The 23,762-nt window shown below is 38.6% G+C and overlaps 1 protein-coding gene across 1 annotated transcript in view; it reads left to right on the top strand.

Moving 5' to 3' along the window:
• The window catches only part of ctnnbl1 (catenin, beta like 1), a 49,638-nt gene that overhangs the window by 5,751 nt on the left and 20,125 nt on the right, over positions 1 to 23,762 (top strand). Inside the window, exons 6-13 of the mRNA XM_053425183.1 lie at positions 1,312 to 1,405; positions 5,533 to 5,624; positions 6,462 to 6,534; positions 7,842 to 7,900; positions 8,455 to 8,603; positions 12,958 to 13,139; positions 22,435 to 22,532; positions 23,112 to 23,192. Coding sequence (XP_053281158.1) covers positions 1,312 to 1,405; positions 5,533 to 5,624; positions 6,462 to 6,534; positions 7,842 to 7,900; positions 8,455 to 8,603; positions 12,958 to 13,139; positions 22,435 to 22,532; positions 23,112 to 23,192 — 828 coding nt within the window. The remainder of the gene's footprint in view (positions 1 to 1,311; positions 1,406 to 5,532; positions 5,625 to 6,461; positions 6,535 to 7,841; positions 7,901 to 8,454; positions 8,604 to 12,957; positions 13,140 to 22,434; positions 22,533 to 23,111; positions 23,193 to 23,762) is intronic.

Below are 23,762 nucleotides of genomic sequence, written 5' to 3'. Positions count from 1 at the left end.
ATCCACCTCTTTCTCTGACCCTGTATATTAAGCCTGCTCTCTTCCTCTTTCTCTTTCTCTGTCTATTTCTCTCTTTCTGTGTTTCTCTCTTTCTCCCTCTTTCTTTCCACCACTAAGCTTGTCATGCTGTCTATGAGCCAGGGACAAATTTTGATGGCCCATTATGTTTGCTGACATTTTGCGGCACACACAAAGGTCGAACTACAATAATGTGCTGATATACTGTTAGAGGAGGAAAGAGAGGTGTGCCCCTCCTCCTTCATGGCTGTCGCTGTGACACTTCTTCAGAGATTCGGGTGGCTGTGTAAAATGTGCCAAGTTCTCTGCCGGGCATCATCCCAGTGACAATCATTTGGATTGTTTCTCACCTGTAATGTGAGGGGTTTTAGTCTCAGGGTTTTAGAACGGTCCTACTACTAGAGATGAACAGGTGTGAAAATGTTTGGCCACAATTATAGTGACCAAAATTACGGTTATCAGTATTATTGCTATATTGTTAAGATCTGCTTAAAGTCCACACAAGGTAATGATACACAAACTGAAGTGATACTCAAATTTTTATGTTTAAATAATATGTTCATTATCATTAAAAATATTGCCCTGAGACCATAGCAAATGTGTGACATTAACATTGAATATTGAAGGCTCCTGCTGGCTAATAAAGCTTTTGTTTTACAATGAAAACTTCCCATAATACTAGTTTTCATATATATGAATACAATTGGCATATAAAAGCAACGCAAACAATACGAACATGAAATGTGTGCAATACAGTCATATGTTGGTTTTGATGATAAATAAAATAACTTATAACACTCAAAGCAGAGCTGGAGCGGTGCATAGACGATTACACCTGTTATGTTAGGTGCAAAAAGCCGACCCCAAATGTCTGAGAGTCGGCCAAAACATAAACTTTTGTTAAACACTTACTATTTGGCTACAGTGGAATCTAGCAGTCGATTCACGCTGTTAGCTAACTGAGATGAAATTTTAAACTCTGCTGTGCAACCTGTAAAAGCTTCATCCAGAATATCCCCCAAAGTGAATACACTATGATTTGCCTCGCAAATGTTGTATTCACCTCCACGTAACTGCCTGATGATTTGGCTTGCGTGATGCCATGTGAAGGAAATTTGTATAAAAGACTTGTTTTTCAAAATTTTTTACTTTACAGCGTTTTATCACATGTATGTGATTATAATTGTACATGATAATTGTACATGATGAAACTAGGATTAATCCCTGGTGGATCTGCCTCAGTCATGCTTTAACATTGTTTAACGCAGCCCTGACTTATCTTTCTGTCTGTAGCTGGAGGGTCAGGTGGTGGCCTTGCTGGTGCAAAATATGGAGCGACTGGATGAGCAGGTGAAAGAGGAGGCTGACGGCATCTACAACACACTCGGTAAGGAGATTCACACCAAGCCATAATCAAATAATATCATGTTTGTGTTTATGCTTAGAAAACTTACATTAAAATGAATAAAGTTGTATTCATTCATTAACCTCATTGCCATACCCTCCATGTGTACTTCCACATAATCCCGGGAGAGAAATGCAGTAAGCTATTATACATTTTTTATAATTCTAGATATCCTCCTTATATTTCTCATTGATTGTGGACTGAATTTGAAAGTGAAGTACATGAAGTTAGTTTTACATTAGACATGTTAGGGTTACAATGAGCGCAAGAGTTCATCTAAAGAATAGCCTCATAGTTTGGTGTCCACACATTGTTCGTGCTGCTGTAAATACAAGTCAAAAGTCTCAGAACTTCATTGGCAAGTGTGATGTGGCCTCACTGCACCTCATCCTCCATGAATATGAGATTAAAAAACATCTATAATTTTAACCAGCTAGCAAATAGCTCAACTTGCTTTTTGTGTTTTTGCTTCTTGGCTTATTGTTTCTAATCAGTACGAAAATGTATTTTGAATTCTTTACTGTCAGTAAATTATCTGATTTTGCTTTGTAGATGCTGACTTATAAAGCACACATGTTGGTAACACTGATATTATAATGGAATGCACCATAGCCTGTATATAGATGAACCACACATCTTCACTTCTTCCGACTATCCAGCAATAAAGCTAAAATATCTTGGATACTAACGCGGCCATCTTTAACTTTTGGGGCGTGAGTCTGCACAGTAAAGATCGGTTGATGGGGCTGTGGAAGCAAGGTTCCGTCGATATATGCACTCGATCAATCAGTCAGACTCAGCTGTCAATCATGACCTTTTACTCCATACTTAGAGCACTAAATACCTAATTAAAAACCAAACGTAGAAGAAAGATTAACACTTAGACAAACAACTGTGTCATAAGAACTACCTTTACTAGAATAATTTGAGAAAATATTATTTGACGAGTCCTTTTTAGGATGGTCCATGTTCCTTCCATTAATATGGAGGAGACTAGACTTCCCCTAGGGGGTGATGGAGACACTTTGGCTTCACATTGTAGGAGGATTGTCTTGTCGTCCATCTTTATATATTATTTATGTTTTGCGCAATCGCATATTAGAAAAACGCAAGTAAATCTGATGATCATCATTACTATTATAACAGTAACATGATACGCTGATGCAGCGTTATGTCGGACAAGTGGTCTCATCATCCTCTTTAATGCTATTTATTATATGAAAAAACTGAACAGAAATGTTCTAACATGATAACACGAGTAACTTACAAGTAGATGTCAATCTACACAAGGCAACACTGGTGTAGATAAAAATTAAAAGACAAAACACAGCTGGACGGACTCAGAAATACTACGATTTGTCTCAGCAGCAGAACAAGATCTAGACTGGGACCTTCAGTGGGCTACAGAGACATCTCTGTGGCCCTTTTCCAACGATGGTTTAAAAAAAGATAGCTTTGGATAAAACTCAATAACATTTGCATATTTCGAGCAGGACTAACTGATCAAGCTCGTCTTATTTAGTTTTGAAACATGACAACCTCCTCCAGAGGGAAGTAGGCCTGCAAGGTGTGTATGGGGCTGGGTTGAGGCTCTGGGCGCTGCAGTGACAGGGGGTCCTCGTGGACCTGGGCCTTGGCGTAGACAAAGTTAATTTGTATTCTTTAAGCCGTTTCAGTGTGTCCCTCTGCTGTCAAGTGCCCTAAACTTTTTCAGCAAACAGAAGACGTCATTTAAATGTTTTAGAAAAGAAGAAGCACTTTTGAAACCCAAGTGGGTGGTTTTGTTTTTTTTATCCGAGATTTAAGACCTCAAGGTGCATACAGGTTACAGAGTCAGAACCATTGGAGCGGGGATTTGACAGCGGTAAATGAAGACTCAAGGTCTAAGAGGGGGCATTGGCCAGCCGATAGTTTGAGAAGTCACGGCCTCTGTGTTTAGCCTCACATGAATCCGACTTTTCTGCCTCTCAGCTCTTTTTGTGTGCACTGAGTCTACTGAGATGTTTTTTTTCTTTGTTGCCAGATTGAGGCCGCGTGTCAGGAGGGTTGTTAAGGTGTTTGTTTGTGTGTGTGTGTGTGTGTGTGTGTTTGGCTCTGTTCGAGTGTGGGTTATATCGAGGGAGGAGAGCTTGTGCATCCTTTATTCAAGCTCCTGTGTGTGTGCGCACACTTGCGAGTTTGTGTGTGTTTGTATCATCAAGGGAGCTTTCCAAGCTTGAATAAGCCTTTTGTCTGCCTTGGCTGCTCTCTGCTCTGAGCCTGCTGTCCTCCAGGATGCTGTCTGTCTGCTCTGTTTGAATCACTGATAAAGGCGCTCCCACTCTCTCCCCCAGCACCCTTCCTCTCCAACTTTTCTTCTCTTGCTTTTCCTCAAAGTTTCTTTATCATCTGCCGCCCCTAATTCTAGTTGTTGCGTTATTGGTTTTATTTGTATTTTGATTTCTTTGTAATTCTCTTGGTCTTCAACTTCATCCACCCCCATATTTTAACTTTGTTATATTATAGTTTCAGCAGCGATGTTATCATATTCAAAAATAATTCTACTTTTTCTTCACTTTCAGCTCTATCTACATTGTTCATAAATAATTAAATTAACTAAAAAACTATAATTTAGCTTAAACTATCATTTGTAATGCTAAGAATAAACCTGATGATGAGAGAGACATGAGAGAATAGATGAAATTGAACAGACACTTGAATGAGTCAGAATGTGTTGATCGATTCAGATATTGGTATCATAAATATGACAACTTAATATTTGAACATACACCAGGACAATGTTCATTGTAAAATTTCTGTAAAACATTTAACCAGAACATTTCCCCGATCGGTCTCTCATGCTTCAATATGGCCTTGTCACTCTGCTGCTGGACATGGATCCAAAATGCTGCAGCTTTCTTTCTGCGTTGGAATCTCTCTGTGTTAGTCTAAATGCTTGTTGTAGTGTTGTCACGATAAAATGAACATAACAACTGAGTCAGTAACTTCTTCCCTCATCATCTTTGACATCCAGTGAACAAAAACACCTCCTGTCTGAATTCTCCATAGAATTTCCTGCTGTTGTGAACGGGTCTGAGTGGAGAATCCCCTGCTGTGTTATTCATATGAAAGGCAAGCTCTGGAGAAAATCCGGACCTAGTTCTGCGGACATTCTCCAGAGTTCATGTCTTTATTTGTTGTACTTTATTTTTTATTTTCTCAGCCTTTGTATTTTATGTTAGTGCGTCAGGTTTAAGCCACTTTGCGGCGATGCATTTGATTGCTGCACTTAACAGTATTAGTAGAAGAAAATATTTTGCTCTTACCTCAATGCAGTAGAGCAGTGCCACCTTTAGATCCATGTTTTACTGAAATTCTATTTGAGGGCCTTTGACAGCTCTTCCCAAAATATTATTAATTCAGGGTATGACCTGAATACGAGGGTGTCATCATCAATATGCGTACCAACATTTCTCAAACATCTGTTTCAGAATCATGCACATCTCCCCTTTTTATGCTCTTGCCGTTTCTTCATTCCCTCACTTCCGTCTACCTTGCATCCCTCATCGTTGCCTCGTCTCACCAACTCTTTTCGTCCCTTCTGCTCTTCCTCTCTCCCCTCCATCCCTCCTAGTTCCTCATTCCTCTCTCTTTTTATCATCACCACCACCACCACAGTCTCTCTCTCGGTCGGTCACCTTCTGCTGCAGTCTGCTCTGATAGAGATATCATGTGTCAGAAACAGCTTTCTAATGACAATATTAGAATAAGCTGGGACTGATCCCAGACGAACCCTCTACATTTCACAGTTATCTTCCTTCAAAGTGTGTTTGTTCAGTGTCTGCGCAGTATATGTTCACTTGAGACTGACAGGAGGCTTTGATATTGGCCTTCGACCATATTAAAGCAGTAGTGAGTGGAAACACTGAATTCTATAATGACGGCGACAGAGAAAAAGAGTTTATTGACCAACTAATACCTGATCCTCCTAATAGGATCCTTATCGTATCGATCCAATAGTTCAGATTGGTGCATCCATACATATTTAATCTCTATCAGAAATTGGAGCTGGTATTTTTTCAATGATTCAGCTCGATGAGTAAATTCTGATTTTTTGATATCTTCTTCAGCGATCGTAGAAAATATGGCGGAGTTCAGACCAGGCCTGTGTGCAGAGGCTGCGCAGCAGGGACTCATGCAGTGGCTGCTCAAGAGAATCAAGGTAAGAAAGTGGCAAGAGTATTGGCTTAGGTCATTAATAGAACATCAATGATCAGTCACTTAATCGATTAGCCGATTGACGGATAATTAATTTCAACTATTTTGCTGAATTGTGTCAGGTATTATATAAGTCAGTATTTCTAATATTGGTATGTTTAAACTTCTCAAATGTGGAAATGTTTAATTGAACTGATTTAACTAAATGTAAGGTTTGGACTTTTGGTTGATCAAAACATTTCATGACAATACATTGCAGTGTAGAAAATTGTAATGAACTTTTTTGATTGTTTTATTATTTCATATAGACCAAAACGTAACCACTGATGGCAACTATCTTAGAATAATGATTTAATCAATGCCCAGTTAGACATGTTGAGTTTTATTTTATCTTACATAGATTTTTTTTTGAAGATCTTTTTTTTAAAACAGATTTTCATTCTATAAGGAGTTTTTATGGTGGACATTATCGAAATATAGTTTAGTTATAGATTTCTGTCTCAACCATATGATCACTCTGTTGGCTTGTTATTAATAATTAAAAAGGTTACTTATGGAAATGAAGAATGACAACATTTATTTCATTTTAAGTCAGTGAAGATACAGCTGAAGAAGTTTTAGCTTTTACAAAAACACCTGTATGTAGCCCAGTGGATCCAGAAAATGAAAGATCAGAAATCATTGTTGCTTTATATCACCATTTTATACAATATATTAAGTATAATCTCTGTTTATGGTTAATACAAATCTGATTTAGTAGTAGACGTAATGGTAATCTTTTCACACTATGAACAACAGAGTTACTGAGGATGAGTGATAATTGGAATTTTGTCTCTTTCAGGCAAAGATACCGTTTGATGCTAACAAGCTGTACTGCAGTGAAATCCTGGCCATCCTGCTGCAAAACAACGACAGTAAGTAAATTGCTGGTGATTTCCTCGAACACGCCATCATTTATTTTTGGTCCCACTTTCTTTCCTTTAATTTTCCTCCATACTGTCAATTTCTTTTCTTCTTTCTTACTATCCCTTTTCCTGCCCATATTGGCTTTTTTTCTTGTTCCCTTTCTGTCCTTCATCCCCCTTTTCCATCCCCAATTTTTGCGTCCCATCATCTTTCTTTGTCAGTGACCTTCTCTGGCACTATCATTTATTGTTGTTTCTTGTCTTTCACTTTCTTTCCTCCTTTTTCTCATCCGTTACTATTTGATTTAATGCCACCTGTCATGTTATTTCTATTCTTTCTCCCTCTCCTCTTTGAGTCTGTCCATGTCACTTCTTTTATTCCTCCCTCCTTGTCTCTTTGCCTCCACTCTTTCCCTACCTCACTAGAACCCCTATAAAGCCTCAGATGGCTGCAGGTCTATCAGGTCCCTCGACAGGTTCTCATTAATGATACCTGCCCTATTGATATTCAGCGGGAGCCCTGTCTTCATTTCAAACTCATTCGTGGTGCTGCCTCCATGCATTATCTTCTTCCTGCCCTTCAAATGCAAAATACTGTCTAATAAAAATATATAATTCACAAAACAAAGAAAACGTGCTGCCATTAATAATGTTCCATATCACAGCGCTGTCAGGGTCTTGAAGCAGGAATCTGGCTGGTCACAAGAATTCTATTAGGAAAATGACAATTTGGGGAATTTTTGATGTGCTAATTTAAAAATGTAATTATCTCGTCCTGCTGTCAAATCTGCCAAGAAACACCCCTCTGAAGGGTTTATATGTAAAATACTCGCTGCTACGACCGAGAGCCGCTTCTAATCCCGACTAATTAAGACCCTGAAGATTCACCGTATTGTTAGAATATAATTCTGCTCTTAGTTATTTTAAACTTTCAGGATTTCAGTATGTTGAGATGAAGACAGTTCACCCTCACTTTTGACCACCAAGAAGCAGAATTTTAGTGCGGAAACTTAAACACATTTTCATGCACCCGTCTAGATGGAATAACTATATATTTTTCAGTGCCCTCATTCTTCATAATTTTCTCTCTGGAAGTCCCTCGTGTTTGTCAGCATCCGTCCTCTGCCTCCTTATTTCGGTCCCTGAATTTATCTTTTACTTTCCCTCAACCATCCACTTAAACCTTTTTTCTGTCCTTCCTATTACTCCTTAAAGGTATGTTTTCTTTAAACCATCTCAATTTATTCTCCCGCGTTGTCCTCTTCCTCTATTTTTATCTCAAAGCCTCTCTCACACTTTGTTTCTCTCTCACACAGATACCAGAGAACTACTGGGTGAGATGGATGGCATTGATGTGCTGCTGCAGCAACTATCTGTAAGATTTTTTCTATTTTTAGTTGGCTCCATCACTACTCTTTTTAATAACCCATCATCCATTTCAGCCTCACATGCAGGGGGCTCGTAAATCTTAGTAATTTCTCAAACAGGGGCGTCTTTAAAATCAGGTTTTTAGTATAAACACTGTGCTTTGTGGTGGCTCCACACTAATCCCAGTCTAACACTAAACAATTGCCCCCAGCCTCCATCCATAGATATTTTTCATGTGACATTTTAAAGGCCTTGGCTGTTCTAAACAGTACAAAACAATTTATAACCCAGCTTAGGTGTAGACTGCTGATGTTCTCACACTATGCCTCTCTCTGTTCTCTTAATTATTGTACTAATCTGTCAAATCACTGTGTCACACTCAGCGTGTTGCTCCTGAGCACTTAAAAGGCTCATTTTATCAAAATCATTCTAAAAAAAAACTTTCAGAAACTGATGGTGTGTTAAAAAATTAGTCTTTCATTTAAAAGTACCATGCCCGTCTGGGTTTCTTTTCAAAATGCTCATTATTTCATTGCTCTCTCCTCCTGGCTCCCCTTTCAGGTGTTTAAACGTCACAACCCTTCCACTGCAGAGGAGCAGGAGATGATGGAGAACCTCTTCGATGCTCTGTGTTCCTGCCTCATGCTTTCCTCCAATCGGGACCGCTTCCTCAAAGGGGAAGGGCTTCAGCTAATGAACCTCATGCTTAGGTGAGCCTGAGCACTGTCAGAAAGTAATAACTAGGACTCACTCCTAGTCTACTCAATAGACCATACTCACACTGCAGCCGTTTTTCTACTTTAAACCACAGTCGGTGTGGGAAGCTCAAATGCTGCTATTAACAGAACAAAGTCGTGCTAATATGGTCTATTGTAAAAATGAAAATGTTTGCAGTATATACTTGGGATGATAATGTTGTTTTTTCTGTCCATCTCCAAGTCAATGTGAATTTGCATGAAATTATATTATTCCACGATGCCCAGTGGATGACATCTACTAACTTTTGTGACACACTGTTTGCATTTACACTTACCTTGCTTTTTTCCTTCTTCAGATATCCAGATACAGATCAATTGTTAAAGCTACAAGAAGCTAGCACTAACACCTCACTCCCCCTCCCTGCTCGATTATGATGTACCTGGCTCTTTAGCTACATCCTCGTTTTGTACTTTGTCTCATCCAACGCGGGAATTGAGACCTTTTGAGTCTGTGAGCTAGCCATGGCAACCTGACGTCTTCCAGCAGCTAAAACTAGCTTGACGCGTCAGTGTGAGCGGTGTAGTTGACCAGGAACTTGTTTCCATATTGATTGACAGCAGTGACACTTTGACCTTCTCTGGGGAATACCTCTGCTCTGCTGCCAGGCTGCTGAGTCAAAGAAGCATCTGACAGCAACTCACCACATTAAGATACATATATTTCTCTATCTCTACATATACCTTTTATTTCGGTGTCTAGATGAATCTCTTTATCCACCAAGAATCTCTTAAATTGTTTTCTTTAATGTTAATATATCACTTCTCACTGACTGGGATAACATATTGTATTGACAACTTAACAGAACATCTCTGCCCTTACAGGTCAGTGCAGAACTTTCTATGATGTGAAAACTTAACCATTGATAACATAACAGGGTGTAGTAGCACTGCAGACACCATCACTTCTGTCTGATGTAGGGCTGCCACTAATGACAATTTTTCTCTCGATTATTCTGTCGACTATTTTACCGACTAGTCGATTAATCTAAACGATTAATTTTCCTCCAAAAAAATCGAATTGACCCTTTCATTTCATGAATTAAAATAAAACGTTTTAGAAATCGAAAAGGTAAATTCATAAAACAAAAAAAAGATGCGTCGATTTAAAATATTGATGTCGACGCATTTTCAGCGCCGATGTCATCGATGACGTCGACTAATCGCGGCAGCCCTAGTCTGATGTATTGCCTGTCGAGTCTACTAATCCAATCAATCAGCAGTCATTGGAACGCTGCAAGGCCGAGACGAAACCTTAAAGACTCATGAAGACACTTTACACGCCTTTATGAAACCGACTCTCAGCTTCTGCACCCCCGCACTGATAATCACATCACTGGACACCTAGATTTAGGGTGTGGATCAATAGCTCATTATTGGAATGCAAAAACGCTGCTGTGTTAAATCGTCCTCCAGGGAAACAGAGTAAGAAAAAGGAGGGGAAAATAGCAAAGATTATGACTTTGGAAAGTCGTCTTAAAAAATACTTGAATTGTGTGTTTGTTTTGATACACAGAAAAGGTAAATGTTTTTTCTTGATTAATTTCATGTATGAATTATTTTCATACTTCCACAATACACAGAGTATAGTACATGGAATAATACACTGGTTGATTTATACACCTCTCATCCTCAGTGTATGATTTCACTTATTGATTATGCCTGTAAAACACTTGATGGATGTCTCCTACATTATCAGGCCATTACCATACATTAGTCATCCACCTCTAAGGTGCTGTAATGTTAACAGTCCTTCTTTCATTACTGTTTGCCTTTTCCAACAGTTGGTGCAAATGAATGGTCAATCTTTAATCAAGTAATCATTTGACATTTTTTCATTTACTTTATGATTGAGAGCGATGATCGTTAATTGTGTTTAGTGTAAGTGGAAAGATTCTTGAGCCTTTATTCAACACAATTATTGTTGTCGTCAACATCAGCACTTCTCCACCGGCATCAAAAACAGCAGCAAAAACTGACCAAACACATCATCTTTTAAGTGTTGTCTTGGTAGCTGCTGTAGCCCTGGTACATGTAGTGATATTTAACATGAATACGGTTTGTGACTGCAATTGTTTGGCAAACACTGCACATTATACAAGTTTAAATACCAGGGGCCATTATTTTTAAGTCTGTTCTATTAGTGAGTTCTTAATGTGCACTCAGTGAACTTTTAAAGAATTGATTGGTTTAAATAATTGGCGGCTTGATTGAATTCGTATCAAATTTGGTTTTAAATGTTTGCTTTTACAAAACACTGACTAGCCCCAATTTCTGTTCAAACTCCTCAAGGCCTGAGGGAAACTTGTTTTTGTAAAAATCCAAAACACACAATAGAATCCAAAATTGAATAAAAATATTTTTTGTACGTCAATTATGAAGTCAAACTCATAATGAAAAACTGTTCAAAAGGCTGCAGTTGTGTTCTAGCAGCAGCTTGATGTCACAAACCCGTTAAAGTAATATTAAAACATCAAACTTGAAAGTTTAAAGCAGTTTCATTATTATTTTGAAGATTGATCTTTTCTTGCCTGCTAACCAAGACACAATGCAGCTGCAAAATAACAAAAACAGAGTGAGCAACAGAATACAAAAAAATAATCATCTTCCCTCACTGAGACACTTATATTGGTTTTTCATCAAAAACTCTATTTCAATTCCCACCAGGCCGCCTCTTTTGTTTATAGCTCTGAGCTACATACAGAATTTCACATCTGGTGCCTTGATTAATTCTTGGCAGAGCTAAATGTTTGTCAGACCAAACTCTGGAAAAAGTTTATTTTACTTTACTTATACTATTTAAAATATCATGAACTTTTTTGAATGCACATCCTTTCTAACTTTAAGGGATCCTTACTGTTTTCTGCTCTGGCCGGTGTTAAGGGTTAAAACAGGTTTACGAACTCTCTAACCAGAGCCCATGTTTGAATGATTCGGTCTCATGTAGAAAGCGAGTCTAATCAAAAACCTGCTGCCGTCTTTGTGCACCTTAGCACTTAAAATAAATCAACCCACTCTCCATTTTGGAGTGACGACGGCACAGTTCACGACACCAGGATGTTGAGTAAACTCAGCTGCATACCAACTGAACTACCCCGTTTCCCTTTGGAAAGTACACAGAGTACAGCTCCCCATTGGCTTCTCCTGCCGTCCATCATATGTAATGTGTCTGTCTGGAGAACCAGACTCAACTGCCTGAAATATGTGTCCCTCCTCTGAGATAAACACTATCATCTGTCATTGGTGGGAATGGAGGAAGTGACACCGTGACAGACGGCTACATTTCCTCAGAGGAGGTGTGAATGAGGATGTGTGTGTGTGCAGGAAATGGTCGGTCCCACTTGTCAGTGCTGTCATGATGAAAAACAGACGAGTATCTAAGTTGCAATTTACTTGTTTGTCAGAACAAATATTTACAGGTTCATTATGGTGATAGATTATCAGAGTAATTTGTTTGCTTGTTTTATCTCATTTAAACTAGGGTGATAGTGGAGCTTATGCGAATAGGATTTATTATGGTTTGTTTGCTCGACGAGAGAATATCCTCTGAGCTGGTTCCTCCTAACAGAGACCTGTAGAAGACACAGTGGCAGCTGTTGGAGTGAGATGATTTTACCTAATGACTCCTGAACCTTATTAGTTTTTGTGACAAAATTTGCCCCTGAGAAGAGAGAAGAACCACATTGAACTTCGGTGAATTAGCAAAATCCATCATAATGATATGGTGAACAGATTGTGTTCCGTTTATGGTGTTTTTATTACATATTAAATTCTGTTTAAGGGGTCGGATAATTTTTTTCCGCTTTCTTAAACATTGCAAGATTGTTTCTTTGACATCTTCAAACAATTTCCAAGGAAATAATGAATGAATTCAGATTAAAAAAAGGTACATTAAGGGGAAGGAGATATATGAGTGTGTACAATTTGGTCCAGCTTGATATAAGAGGACTGTTTGGCCTATGTGCTCTTCGTTGTGCCATTTTAGTTTTGTGTGTACCTAAGAGGGAAATGTAATTATGAGAAAACTATTTACTTTGTAGGTGAATGGTCCGAATTTTAATACATTTTCTTCGATACCGTAAAGTTGAAAAATGTGTCAACATTTTTGTTGTTATTGTCAAATGTAAAAAAAAAAGTGCTCTGAAATAGAATTGTGTTACTGACAGTTTTCTCAAAACTCAGTGGTTATGGCTGTTATTTCAATCGTGTCTTTGCACTTCATTTGAAACGTGAATGTTCTTTCTATATATAGAAATAACAGTAAGTATCCCTGGCTTCAGCATCTTTTCCTTTCATTTCTTTGCTGCAGAGAAAAGAAAATGTCTCGAACCAGTGGTCTGAAGGTGCTGGACCACGGCATGATTGGACCAGAGGGAGCGGATAACTGCCATAAATTTGTGGACATCCTGGGCTTGCGAACTATCTTTCCACTCTTCATGAAAACCCCGAAGAAGTTGAAAAAAACTGGGGCATCAGAGAAGGAGCATGAAGGTCAGTCACTAGTGTTGTGGCTCATTAGGCCAAAGAGTGAAAGCTGCAGTGACATGCATAGTTTTTTGATTGAATCTATTAGTGCTGCATGAAATATTACAACTAACAGATATAGGAAACATATGGAAAACAAACCAACCACATTAAAATGTCTCCAGCATTTCTGTGTGATAATGACACATTTTAGATCAATGGTTTTCACAGGTACAATGGGAAAAGAGATACTTTTCTGATTTCCTTCTTGTCCTGGATAATCGGCATTGTATATTAGTTCTAGCAAATAACTCAACATTTCTTGGAAATCTTTTATTCTTAAATTTTTTAATTAGATTTTATAATTTTATGTTACCTATTTGATCAAAATTTTTTAAATGACAGAGTTGCCAGGATTCTGCGCATACACTTGATTCTTCAGATTCAATTAAACACCTATTCTAAATTATAATCCCTATCCATAAAAATGTATTTATTTATTTAGTTGCTGGATTCACATTGCACAACGAAGTCATATGAAAATTAGACATGCATGGAAAATAGGCATTTTATGTCAGTTTACTATACATAGCTGATTGTAGTATTTCAAAATACTATACTAATCATAACAGACTTTTTTACTTCTTCTCCTTTAACTTTTATGCATCGTCTTGTCCCACTTGTCTCCTGCAGACACCCTCAATCCAATCTGCTCATGTATCACGGTCTGCTGCCTCCTCGGCCTGTCAGTTTACTCTATCAATCCGATCTTGATTGATTTTACTTCCTGTGCTCTCAAAGCTCTCTTGGTCACTCTCTCTGAGTGAGAGATAGGAAGCGGAAATAAGAGAGGGAGCAAGAGAGAGAGAGATTGGATGTCCATACGATATAAAATAGAGAGTAGACTGAAAGAAATAGGCAGAAACCTTGTCCATCTCATTGCTCTGAGTTTGATTACCTGTGTCGAAATTGTGAAACCCCTCCTCTCCTTCTGTCCGTATTAATTAAGTTTGATACATCCAGTGGGGCTTCCCAGCCCTGCAGAGTTTATTAAGGCGTCTTCCTTTCTCACCCAGGGACTGAATTAATTAACCTTCGACCTCCTGGAGACGCTGGGGGGAGGAGTAGTGAAAATAGCTTGTCGTAACAGTTAACCCCCCCCTGCCGAGAACCCTCAGGTGTAAGCTACTTATTTGTCTTCAAAACCAGACATGTTATATCTACCTACATCTGTCTGTATTTAGAATACACAACTCGCAAACGTTCATCTTCACACTCAGCGTGTGTATTCTTTATTGCCAGAGGAAGCTCTGTCGAATTTTGTGCGATTTGGACACATTAGGTATTTTATATAAATAAAACTACAACAATTAATTATACTAAGTTGAACATGTCTTCTTCTACGTTCTCTGATAAACTACAGCAGTGGACAGTCACTGGTGGACAGCAACCAATAATGTCTGTCCCACCAGATCATTTTGATAATCTGATTATTTTTATTTCACTTTATTGGACTGCACAACATTCCGGTTGTTGCTGCAATGCTTTATATATATATATATATTGAGCTGAATTGCAGAGCTTTTATTTTGAAACGTTGTAAACTTGGGTCTGAAGATTGTGGCAATTTCTTAAAAGACCTCTGAAATAGCTGAATAACTGTTCAGTAAGTCATTCAGACTTATATATAAACCTCACAAGTGAAAAGTAATAAAGCAATTTAAGTTTCATTCGACAAAGACTATAAAATCTTCACTGCATATAAACCAGAACAGAACATCCACCACGTAGAACTGTTTGAGGAGGATTCACTAATATCAGGAATAATTCTGATGTACCTGTGGAGCATTAACACAGGACAAGATAACAGCACATTCCTGATTTAGTTTGATTTGATTCCCAACAGGCATGTTTAGAACAGGCACTGCAATAGTTTTTTTAAATATGCATAAATATACTCATGAAATAGACTTATTCATGTTTAAAGGAGAAGCAAGCAGGTGATCATTACTACCAAGTCAGGAATGCTTCATGTATGTAAAATAGAAGCTTTAAATTACTTTTTTTTGCACCATCGAATGTCCTAGATATCTTCTAGAACTTACTATATATTACAGGAGTGTCATCACTACCGATGTAAAATAAATACTGAATGTAATCTAGGCATCTTAAAAAATATATACAGTTTTAATAGATGCAGAGATGTGTTTATCTACAAATCCGGCTTAGTGGGATATCTGGTGTTATCAGACGCTCCAAAAAATGATAACATTCATGCATCATAAATTTACATATACATACACAATCATGCACACAAACACATACTCCAGTAAGCCTGCATTTGAATAAACATATAGCTTCAAATATAACTAAAGGGGAAACTGAAAGCGTATATCTCCACCAAAGCCTTATTAAACCATATTGAAATCTTCTCGATGTTTATTTGGATCAGCCAAAAACAGATATGAGTCCCCTAAATTAAAAAAATCTATGAATTATTTTCTGTGAAATTTGGGAATATGTAAAAAAAAAAAAAAAAAAACCTTCTCTCAATGTTAAAGCAAGAGAAACAGATTCCTTGATTCACCCCTTTGTACGTGTTTGGCCCCATCCTTCCACCGAGATGATAAAATGAAATGCACTATTCTCTTTATGTTATCCTGCCAACAAACCATCTCACAACATGACAGGGGTGAAAGCATGACCTTTTCAGCAGAGGCAAAATAAAATGAGACAAACTCCAAAAATGTGTTATCAATTCAACCACGCAACATGAGGTCAGCTGGACGGTAAATACAGTGATGGTGGTGCTGGAAGAGAAAGCAACACATAAGCCACCAGAATGCTCTAGATTCAAACTTAAGGCCGAATTATAGTCGGGTTGCACGCACGCACGCATGGACGCAAGACACGCAACACGCCCCTTTCGTGCCCTCTGCGGGCTTGCGTGCGTCGGCCAATTTTTCTAACTATACGACAAAACAACGCGAGCCTCACGCAGCCCGCAAGGCTTGTGATTGGTCTGCTTACTACATCCCGTCCGGAGTCTAGTTTCCGGTTTCATGCCCCACAATACGCGGAAATCACGGAAGATTTAGAAGAACGAATATGGACCAAATAGAAGAGCACTTGGCAGCCGAAAGTATGACCACTTGTATAACCTGTCACTGACTGGCCGATTTGTCCGCCAGAAATAGGCTATGAGGAGCCGGAGTGGCGATGTAAATAAACAGTCGACGAAGAAGAAGACGTCTCTTCTTTGTGTGTTTTGTCTTTTGAAAAAAAACGTTACTCCGCCTAGGGTTCTGGCGGTGAATTGCGTTGCAACATGCGCAGCACGTTAGAGAAGTATAAACCAAAACGAGTCCGTCGATGCAGCTGCGTGGCCTTCCGCGGTTGCAGTCGCAGGACTATAATTTAGCCTTTAGAGGTCACAATGTAACATGCACAAACATGTTGCCATTGTTTCTGATTTCAGTCTGTGGTGACAGGGTGCTTATCATGTCTCTACTGATTTGCGGAGCAGCTATTGGCTTAACAGGATTCCTGTCATAGTATGATGTGTATAGAGTGAACCCTCCTTCTCAGTAACACCACTAATTGAATATGCAGTGAATCAAGTGGTTCTTCAGAATACCAGAATAGCACAGTAGATTAATTAACCATCAGCTGCTTCAAACAAAAGTAATTAGAAGGTAGACTTCTCTGTCCTCCAATCCCTAGTGCTCTCTCTCTCTCTCTCTCTCTCTCTCTCTCTCTCTCTCTCTCTCTCTCTCTCTCTCTCTCTCTCTCTCTCTCTCTCTCTCTCCGTGGCTCTCTATCATAAACGTCAAAAGATTCATCCCCGTAAAATCCTTTCTGAAATTGAAACAGTACAAATGACTAGGGATTTTCAGACCGTATTAGCATGCAGAACGACATAATTAATAGAGACATTGTAAATTAATAGAAAATAAGCTCAAACAAAAGGGACAAAATTCTGTCAGTTTCCGGTTATTACCCTCCCCTTTTAGAAGCCTGGACTCGAACCTTGTCATTGGCTCTAACAGTTTAGATACCTATCATTAATATTCTTGTCACAACGCTGCCATTCACCTTGTTTTTAGGTCTCAGTTTATTGGTGGATTCATTACCAGTGAAATGAGATTGTATGATGGAGATTGTTAGCAACCGGTTATTATATTTAAATAGTTAATGATGCGAGCAATTTTCCAGGTGTTTCAAGCCTGTGATGCAAAATTGAAAAACTAAAACAAAATACAGATATCTCAGGATAAACAAAAGAGGTGTCATAGAAGACATCGAAGAAGATGTCGGGGGCTGTAAATCAAATAAAAAAGATTCCGCAGTGTCGTGTTCTGCCTTCTGCTTGATCGACCTAGATGCCACCTCTGAATTTTCAGAGATTTACCTGTTGTTTTTAAATTATTTAGAAGAAATAAAAAACAAAGTGGAAGAGAGAAACAAGAGATGCAGTTTTTTTCAGAATGTTTACAGTTATCTCATTGGCGGGACAGGAACTGAGACCAATCCACTGGCAGGAGAATATTAAGAGGTATTATACCTGAAGTAATCATAGAATAACAATAAAGTTAAAGTTGCTCAGAGGTATGAAGAGGCCTACTTTTTTTGAATCTTTTTGTAAGTAAATAGAATCCCCACCAAAGATGAACAGAGCTCAAGAAAAGGAATCAAAAATTGCAGCAATTCTTTTTTTCTGAATTTGGTTAAAATTGTAGATGCAGTGTTCAGTACTATTGGAAAGCTTTGAGAACAAGCATTAGCACATGAGCACACAGAGAGGGGGAGAGCTGGAAAAGGCCATCTGATAGAAATAGAACACTTTTATTAAAAAGATTTCTGCAAGAATGATTGCAGCTTCTTGACAAAGATAAAATGTGGAATTTGATCAGCCCATTACATTATCACCCTGCAGTATCTCTCTCCTGTTATTACCAAATGGAGATTTAGAAAGCATGACCACGTAGCAGAATATATAAGACCAGATAAGTGTCTATAATGGAGAAACTTGGTTATCTGGACTTCATGATGAAACTTTCATCGCATATTTCATTCAAAAGCAGATTATCAACTAACACTCTCGTTTAATCATCTCCCATTCCATCACTGAGTGCCTTTGGAACAGATTGAGATTAATAACATTTTACATGATACAAGTTATCTTGTAATCTGTTTTGTCAGAGTCGAGCTGTGTAATCCTATTAGCGTATTTCACAGGGAGAGATTTGCGGTTAGATCCCTGTGTAAAGACAAATCTAATTAACATCTTCCTCACGTTTGGTCTTTCCTCATGTGGGAATTGATGATGTTCCATCTCTGTAAACTCAAATTAGAAAGAGATATCATGAGGTATTTTTTAGATATATATGAAATGTTCCAAATCACTCACTATTCTGTTGAGAAACAGACAACCTCATCATTCAGGGCAAATGCAGCACTCTTTGGTAAGAGAAAAGTAAGATAGACCAAGGGCACGCAACCTCTCATTGTGAAACATAATTGCAATACGTAACATGTTTTATGAGAAATTTTAATAAAAGCTATAATGTCTTTTTTGTTTTAAGACTAGGAATGTGTGAAAAATACTTCCTCTTCTTCTTCTTCTTCTTCTTCTGTCATTAAAGACCATCAGCCATACTAGTGAATGTGGAATTTGTTTAGAAAACTGCACTCTACAAATTGCGATACTTTGTTTGAGGGTCTACTTAGCGTCTCCAGAGAACCCAAAACTTTCCTGTTCGTAATCAGCAGGACTTTTCCAGGAACCTTTACCAGAACTCAGGAGCATTTCTTACATTTTGATCACAGGAATCTAATTCCTGCTTTAGTCCCTGGGCTGTTGTATCTGTCTGCCAAATGTTTCTATCGAATTAATCTCAAGAACTTGACAAGGAAATGAAATTCCTTGTACGTGTTTATGTTTCCATCTCAATCAGGCAGATCAGGCAAATTCTACTGATGATAGATCTGAAAGGGGCAGCAACCAAATACCAATTAATTCACTCTATAGTTAACACCTCTCTTAACTCTTGTTCTTTCATGCTCACAGCTTGTTCCCGTGGTCTTTCTTTCTTTTTTTTTAATGTGTAAGGAAACAAACAAACTCTAACTCAGATATTATAATTTGTGTAGTGGTTGCTGCGCAGGATGATTCTGATCAATCAAAGACATTCAGCCCGGGATCTTCATCCATCCATTCATTAATTATCTATACCACTTATCCTATGATGGGTTTGGGTGGGCTTCAGCCAATCCCGGCTGACAATGGGCAAGAGCCAGGGTAAACCCTGGACAGTTGGCCAGCGCGTCTCAGTACTGACATACAGAGATAACCAACTCTTTATGCTCACATTCACATCTGAATGGAAGGACAATTTAAACCCTCATTGGCCTAATTCCAATCTGCGTGCCTTGGGCTATTGGAGGAAGCTAAAATACTCAGAGAACATGCAAACAGACAGAAGAGAACATGCAAAGTGGAAAGTGTAGGAAGTCAAAACTCACAGATCCTCAAATGGGTCTTTGTCCCTCATGTAGAGTTTGGTCGATTTCAAGTTTTGCCAGTTTGGTTTTGTGTGGGAACTTTATCTGAGTTGATCTAGTCAAACCCACTGAATACAAATTTGTCATTGCGACAAGGTCTGGCAAATTATAAAATTGCCTACAAGAGCAACATGTGCCGGCTGTATCACTAATTCCAGCTGTATTGCATGAGTGATAACTAATATAACAATATGATTTATATAATATTATGTTTTGTTTACAGCGGAACCACTAGTGTCTGACGAACCATGTCCAATTTACTGCTGAGAGGAGCATGGCACTGGTTGTGTGTGTTCAAGTTATTGGGGGGCTATGACAACCATAAATAATATTGAAATACAGTACAGGTGGTACATTCTGTGACCAGGATGAAGAGCACGGTGCCAACCCTAGCAACTTGATCAAACACAAGACATTAAACTGCTAAAATGTGTAAATAGCAGACATGCATCTTTAAATAGTACAACAAAAGGTCCCAACAACAGTCTTTCATTGGTGGCGAATGGCCCAGTGTTTATGACACTGAGGAGTCTGCTGTATGTGCTGAGCTTTGTGCGGTTTTATCTCCACAGTGGTCTTTTTAAATGCTGCAGTCAATTTACAATAGTAGTTGTTTAAATTATTAATACATGGCTCCCAGGAAAACCTGGGTTAACGTTATTGGCATGTACAACAGTGACCCAAGCAACATTGTGCACCATATTTATCTTGCTTGTGCACATCTTAAATATACATTTAAAGACATTTTTTCATGGACCTTTCCTTGCTTTCTCCTTCATCCATTGGTTTTATATCTGACATTAAAGTTTAAAGCAAAGCATGTAAATGAAGTATCGATTGGAAACCTTCCCAAGGATAAATGAGGAAGCTGTTTTTACACAGCCTTGCCGTCCATCTTGTTTCCACAATGTTATCCCGCCTCCACCCCTTCACAAATCTAAACCAAGAGCTCGCTGTTTAGTTTTAAACTCTTTGGGAGAGAACATTCCACAGCCAGCGATCAATAGCCTCCTCGGCAGGGCGTGAAGGTGGCGACATCAATTACCACTCGGATCAACTTGATAAAGTAGTGTCCTTTTGGAAATGGCAGTTAGCCTCCCTGTCATTGTGTACAGGAAATACGGTTACCTACATGAAAATAAGGGAACCTTGGACTAAACCTAACTGAACCCAGAGCTTCATGTAATACCTGTCATAGCACAGTTACGTGCCCTCAGAGTTTCATCTGCTCCTCTGGATTTACATGGAATTTTATAAAACCACACTTTAATTTACTTAAATTACGAGTTTGATAGCAGTAACATGATTCAAAACAAGCCATTCGGGTTGTCAGATTTAACAGGGATCAGATCCACTCTGAGTGCAATTTGGCTTGACGGATAACTATTTATGTTGAAATAATCAAGAATGACATAGGCGCTACAGCGTTAAGTTTTTTCAGTGTACAAGTCTTGTGGGTGAGGTTGCTGTGGGTCGTAGGGGATTGCACAAAAGGAGCTGACAGCAAACACGACCCCTTTTAAAAAAGCAGTATTGGGATGGATTCCTGTAGTGTTGTTGCTTAGCAACTGCAAAGCCTTGTTGAGAGAATATTGACCTCTTGTTGATAAAGTCCAATTACATTTTTTCCCTCCACTCTGTATATCCAGAGATTTTACAATATCACAATCTGCTCTCCCTGTGTGTATAGTGTGCCGTTCATTCAATATTATAGAGACATATTACACCATGTTGTCGCCCAAGGGTGCAGCCCACCAGTAAGAAGTTATTTGAATGAGATCCTACGTAGCATGAATTGGTTGACGAGGGCACTCAATAGGAATAACTAGTTTTTGTAGCTAATTTAGTTTATTATTCTACCTCCCTCTTGCTCTATTGGCCCAGAGCTGCTACAGACAAATTTCCATCGCCTTGAGAAATGTAATTCGGCAACAGCCACAACCATTACACATGTTCCAGCATGCCCTAAGATGAAAATTGATTCCTAAATTTCAATAACATTTTCTCCTCTTGTTCTGCGCACTCTTTGTAAGAATACCCATGCCTTACGGCTGTATGCTGTATGCTGCAATTGCAAATTATCACGTGCTAATCGATTCGTTCTTTCTGAGGTCTGTGGATGTGACTGTTTGAGACAATTTTCAATAATGGAAGATAAAAGTGCTTATGTGCTTGTTTAAGCACATTCACCTGTTGGCGGTCTGAGGTCAGAGTAATGAGCTTTTTAATGAAGTAGGGGGGTGTACGTACTACATGTGTTTGTCTAAGAAGTTAGTGAAGAAAGAAAGGCAGTTGTGAAATATGTTCCGTAAGAAATAATACAGTATGAAGATTCATTTGAAATTTTATCAAACTAAACTTATGGACCCAGAGTTAGGGACAATAGGTGACAATAGAGCTCTTGCTAATGACAGAGAGAACAAGGTCATTAATTCAAGTGTCCGAGATTAGTTTTCTCCGTCAGGTGTCTGTGCTCGTGCTCGTGCTTAGAGATGAGGGTGAGAACTGAGGAAATCAGACAACTGCTGCTCCTCTAGGTCTAGATCTACTCAGGATCCCCCTTGAGCACCTTCCATTGGAAGTTTACTGGGCACTCCCAACCAGGGGGAGATCCCATATTGGCCAGCTACCTCGACGACACTGGCACGGAAATGCAGAAAAAGATGAATAGATAGATGGAAAGCTTTGGAGAATGTTTTAAAGGCTGCTTTTTGATATAAAGAATCTTTAAATTAACTCCTCGCTTTTCTCTCCTTAGAACATGTGAGCTCCATCATCGCCTCCATGCTGAGAAATCTCAAGTCCCAACAGAGAACCAGACTCCTCACTAAGTTCACAGAGAATGACTGTGAGAAGGTACGTTTTCTTCATCTCATTGCTTTCCTTTTCATTTTTCCATTCTTAAGTATTTTTCTTTGTAACTCTTGTTTTTGATTGCCAGCAGATTGCTTCATCAGTATGTCTAAGCTGAGGTATTTGTGCATCTGATACCCATATGCTTTGGTTGCTGAGGATCTGCTGCTTATTGAATCAGGAGTCCCTACTAATTCAGTACTTAAAAAAGAGACTAAAAGAAATGTTTTCGTCTTCGAACAACAGGCGTGTGGGTTTAACATGAATACTTGAGTTACTACAAACGTTAGAACAGTTATGATTATTTCACAAAAGGGATTTATGTAATTGTGTCTTTCTCTGTGCTCTAATCAAATGAAAGGCAGAAATATCTTTCCACAAACATAGCATGTAGTCTACACAAGTAGTCAATAAATGTAATCTATATGTAATATTATAAAACTATTTAGTGTATTTATCTCATCTTGTTCTCTCTTCTTTGCAACCTCGCTTTTCTTGCTCATGTCTCTCTATTTTCACGGTCCTTTGAGGTGCGCTGCATCTCTCACTATTTGCCTTTCTGCTCGTTCATTCTCTCCCCAGGTTGATCGCCTGATGGAGTTGCATTTTAAGTACCTGGAAGCTGTTCAACAGGCTGACAAGAGGATCGAAGGAGAGAAACATGTAAGCGTCTCTCCTTTTCCTTCTATCCCTCGCTCCCTCTGTCCCCTCCATCCTCCTCTGCACTGTGTCTTCGTGCACTGGCTTCATATTAAACAGCCTGTCAAATGAATTGATTGATAGATTCACATAAAACGCAGACATTTCAGCTTTGTTTTATTGACCATAAATGACATGCCGCCAAGGAATTGTCTGATCCAGACATTATTAGACAAACTTGTGCGCTACACGATGTTTAGAGTTTTTTTAGCACAAGTGTATGAACACGACCTGACAAACAGTTTGATCCTGTTCTGACTGTCACCAGAGAACTTCATGTCTAAACCTGATCAGAATCTGACGTGAACAATCAGCGCTGCTTGTATTAATAATGACATCCTCTGTTAACAAATGTATTTCTTTGACCGAATCAATCAGTTTCTTCCAACATTACATTTTTAATCGTAATTGTGTGAATTCCTGGATTTACGAAATTGATGAAATACATTTGCTTACATTTTTATAGATGTCAGCCTTTGGGTCATTGTCTACTTTGCAGGTGGTGGCTTAGTTGCCAAAAAAATATAAGAACAA

The sequence above is a fragment of the Pleuronectes platessa genome, chromosome 6, assembly GCF_947347685.1.
Source record: "Pleuronectes platessa chromosome 6, fPlePla1.1, whole genome shotgun sequence".
In the NCBI taxonomy this organism is placed as follows: domain Eukaryota; kingdom Metazoa; phylum Chordata; class Actinopteri; order Pleuronectiformes; family Pleuronectidae; genus Pleuronectes; species Pleuronectes platessa.
This window is presented reverse-complemented; position numbering and strand designations above follow the sequence as displayed.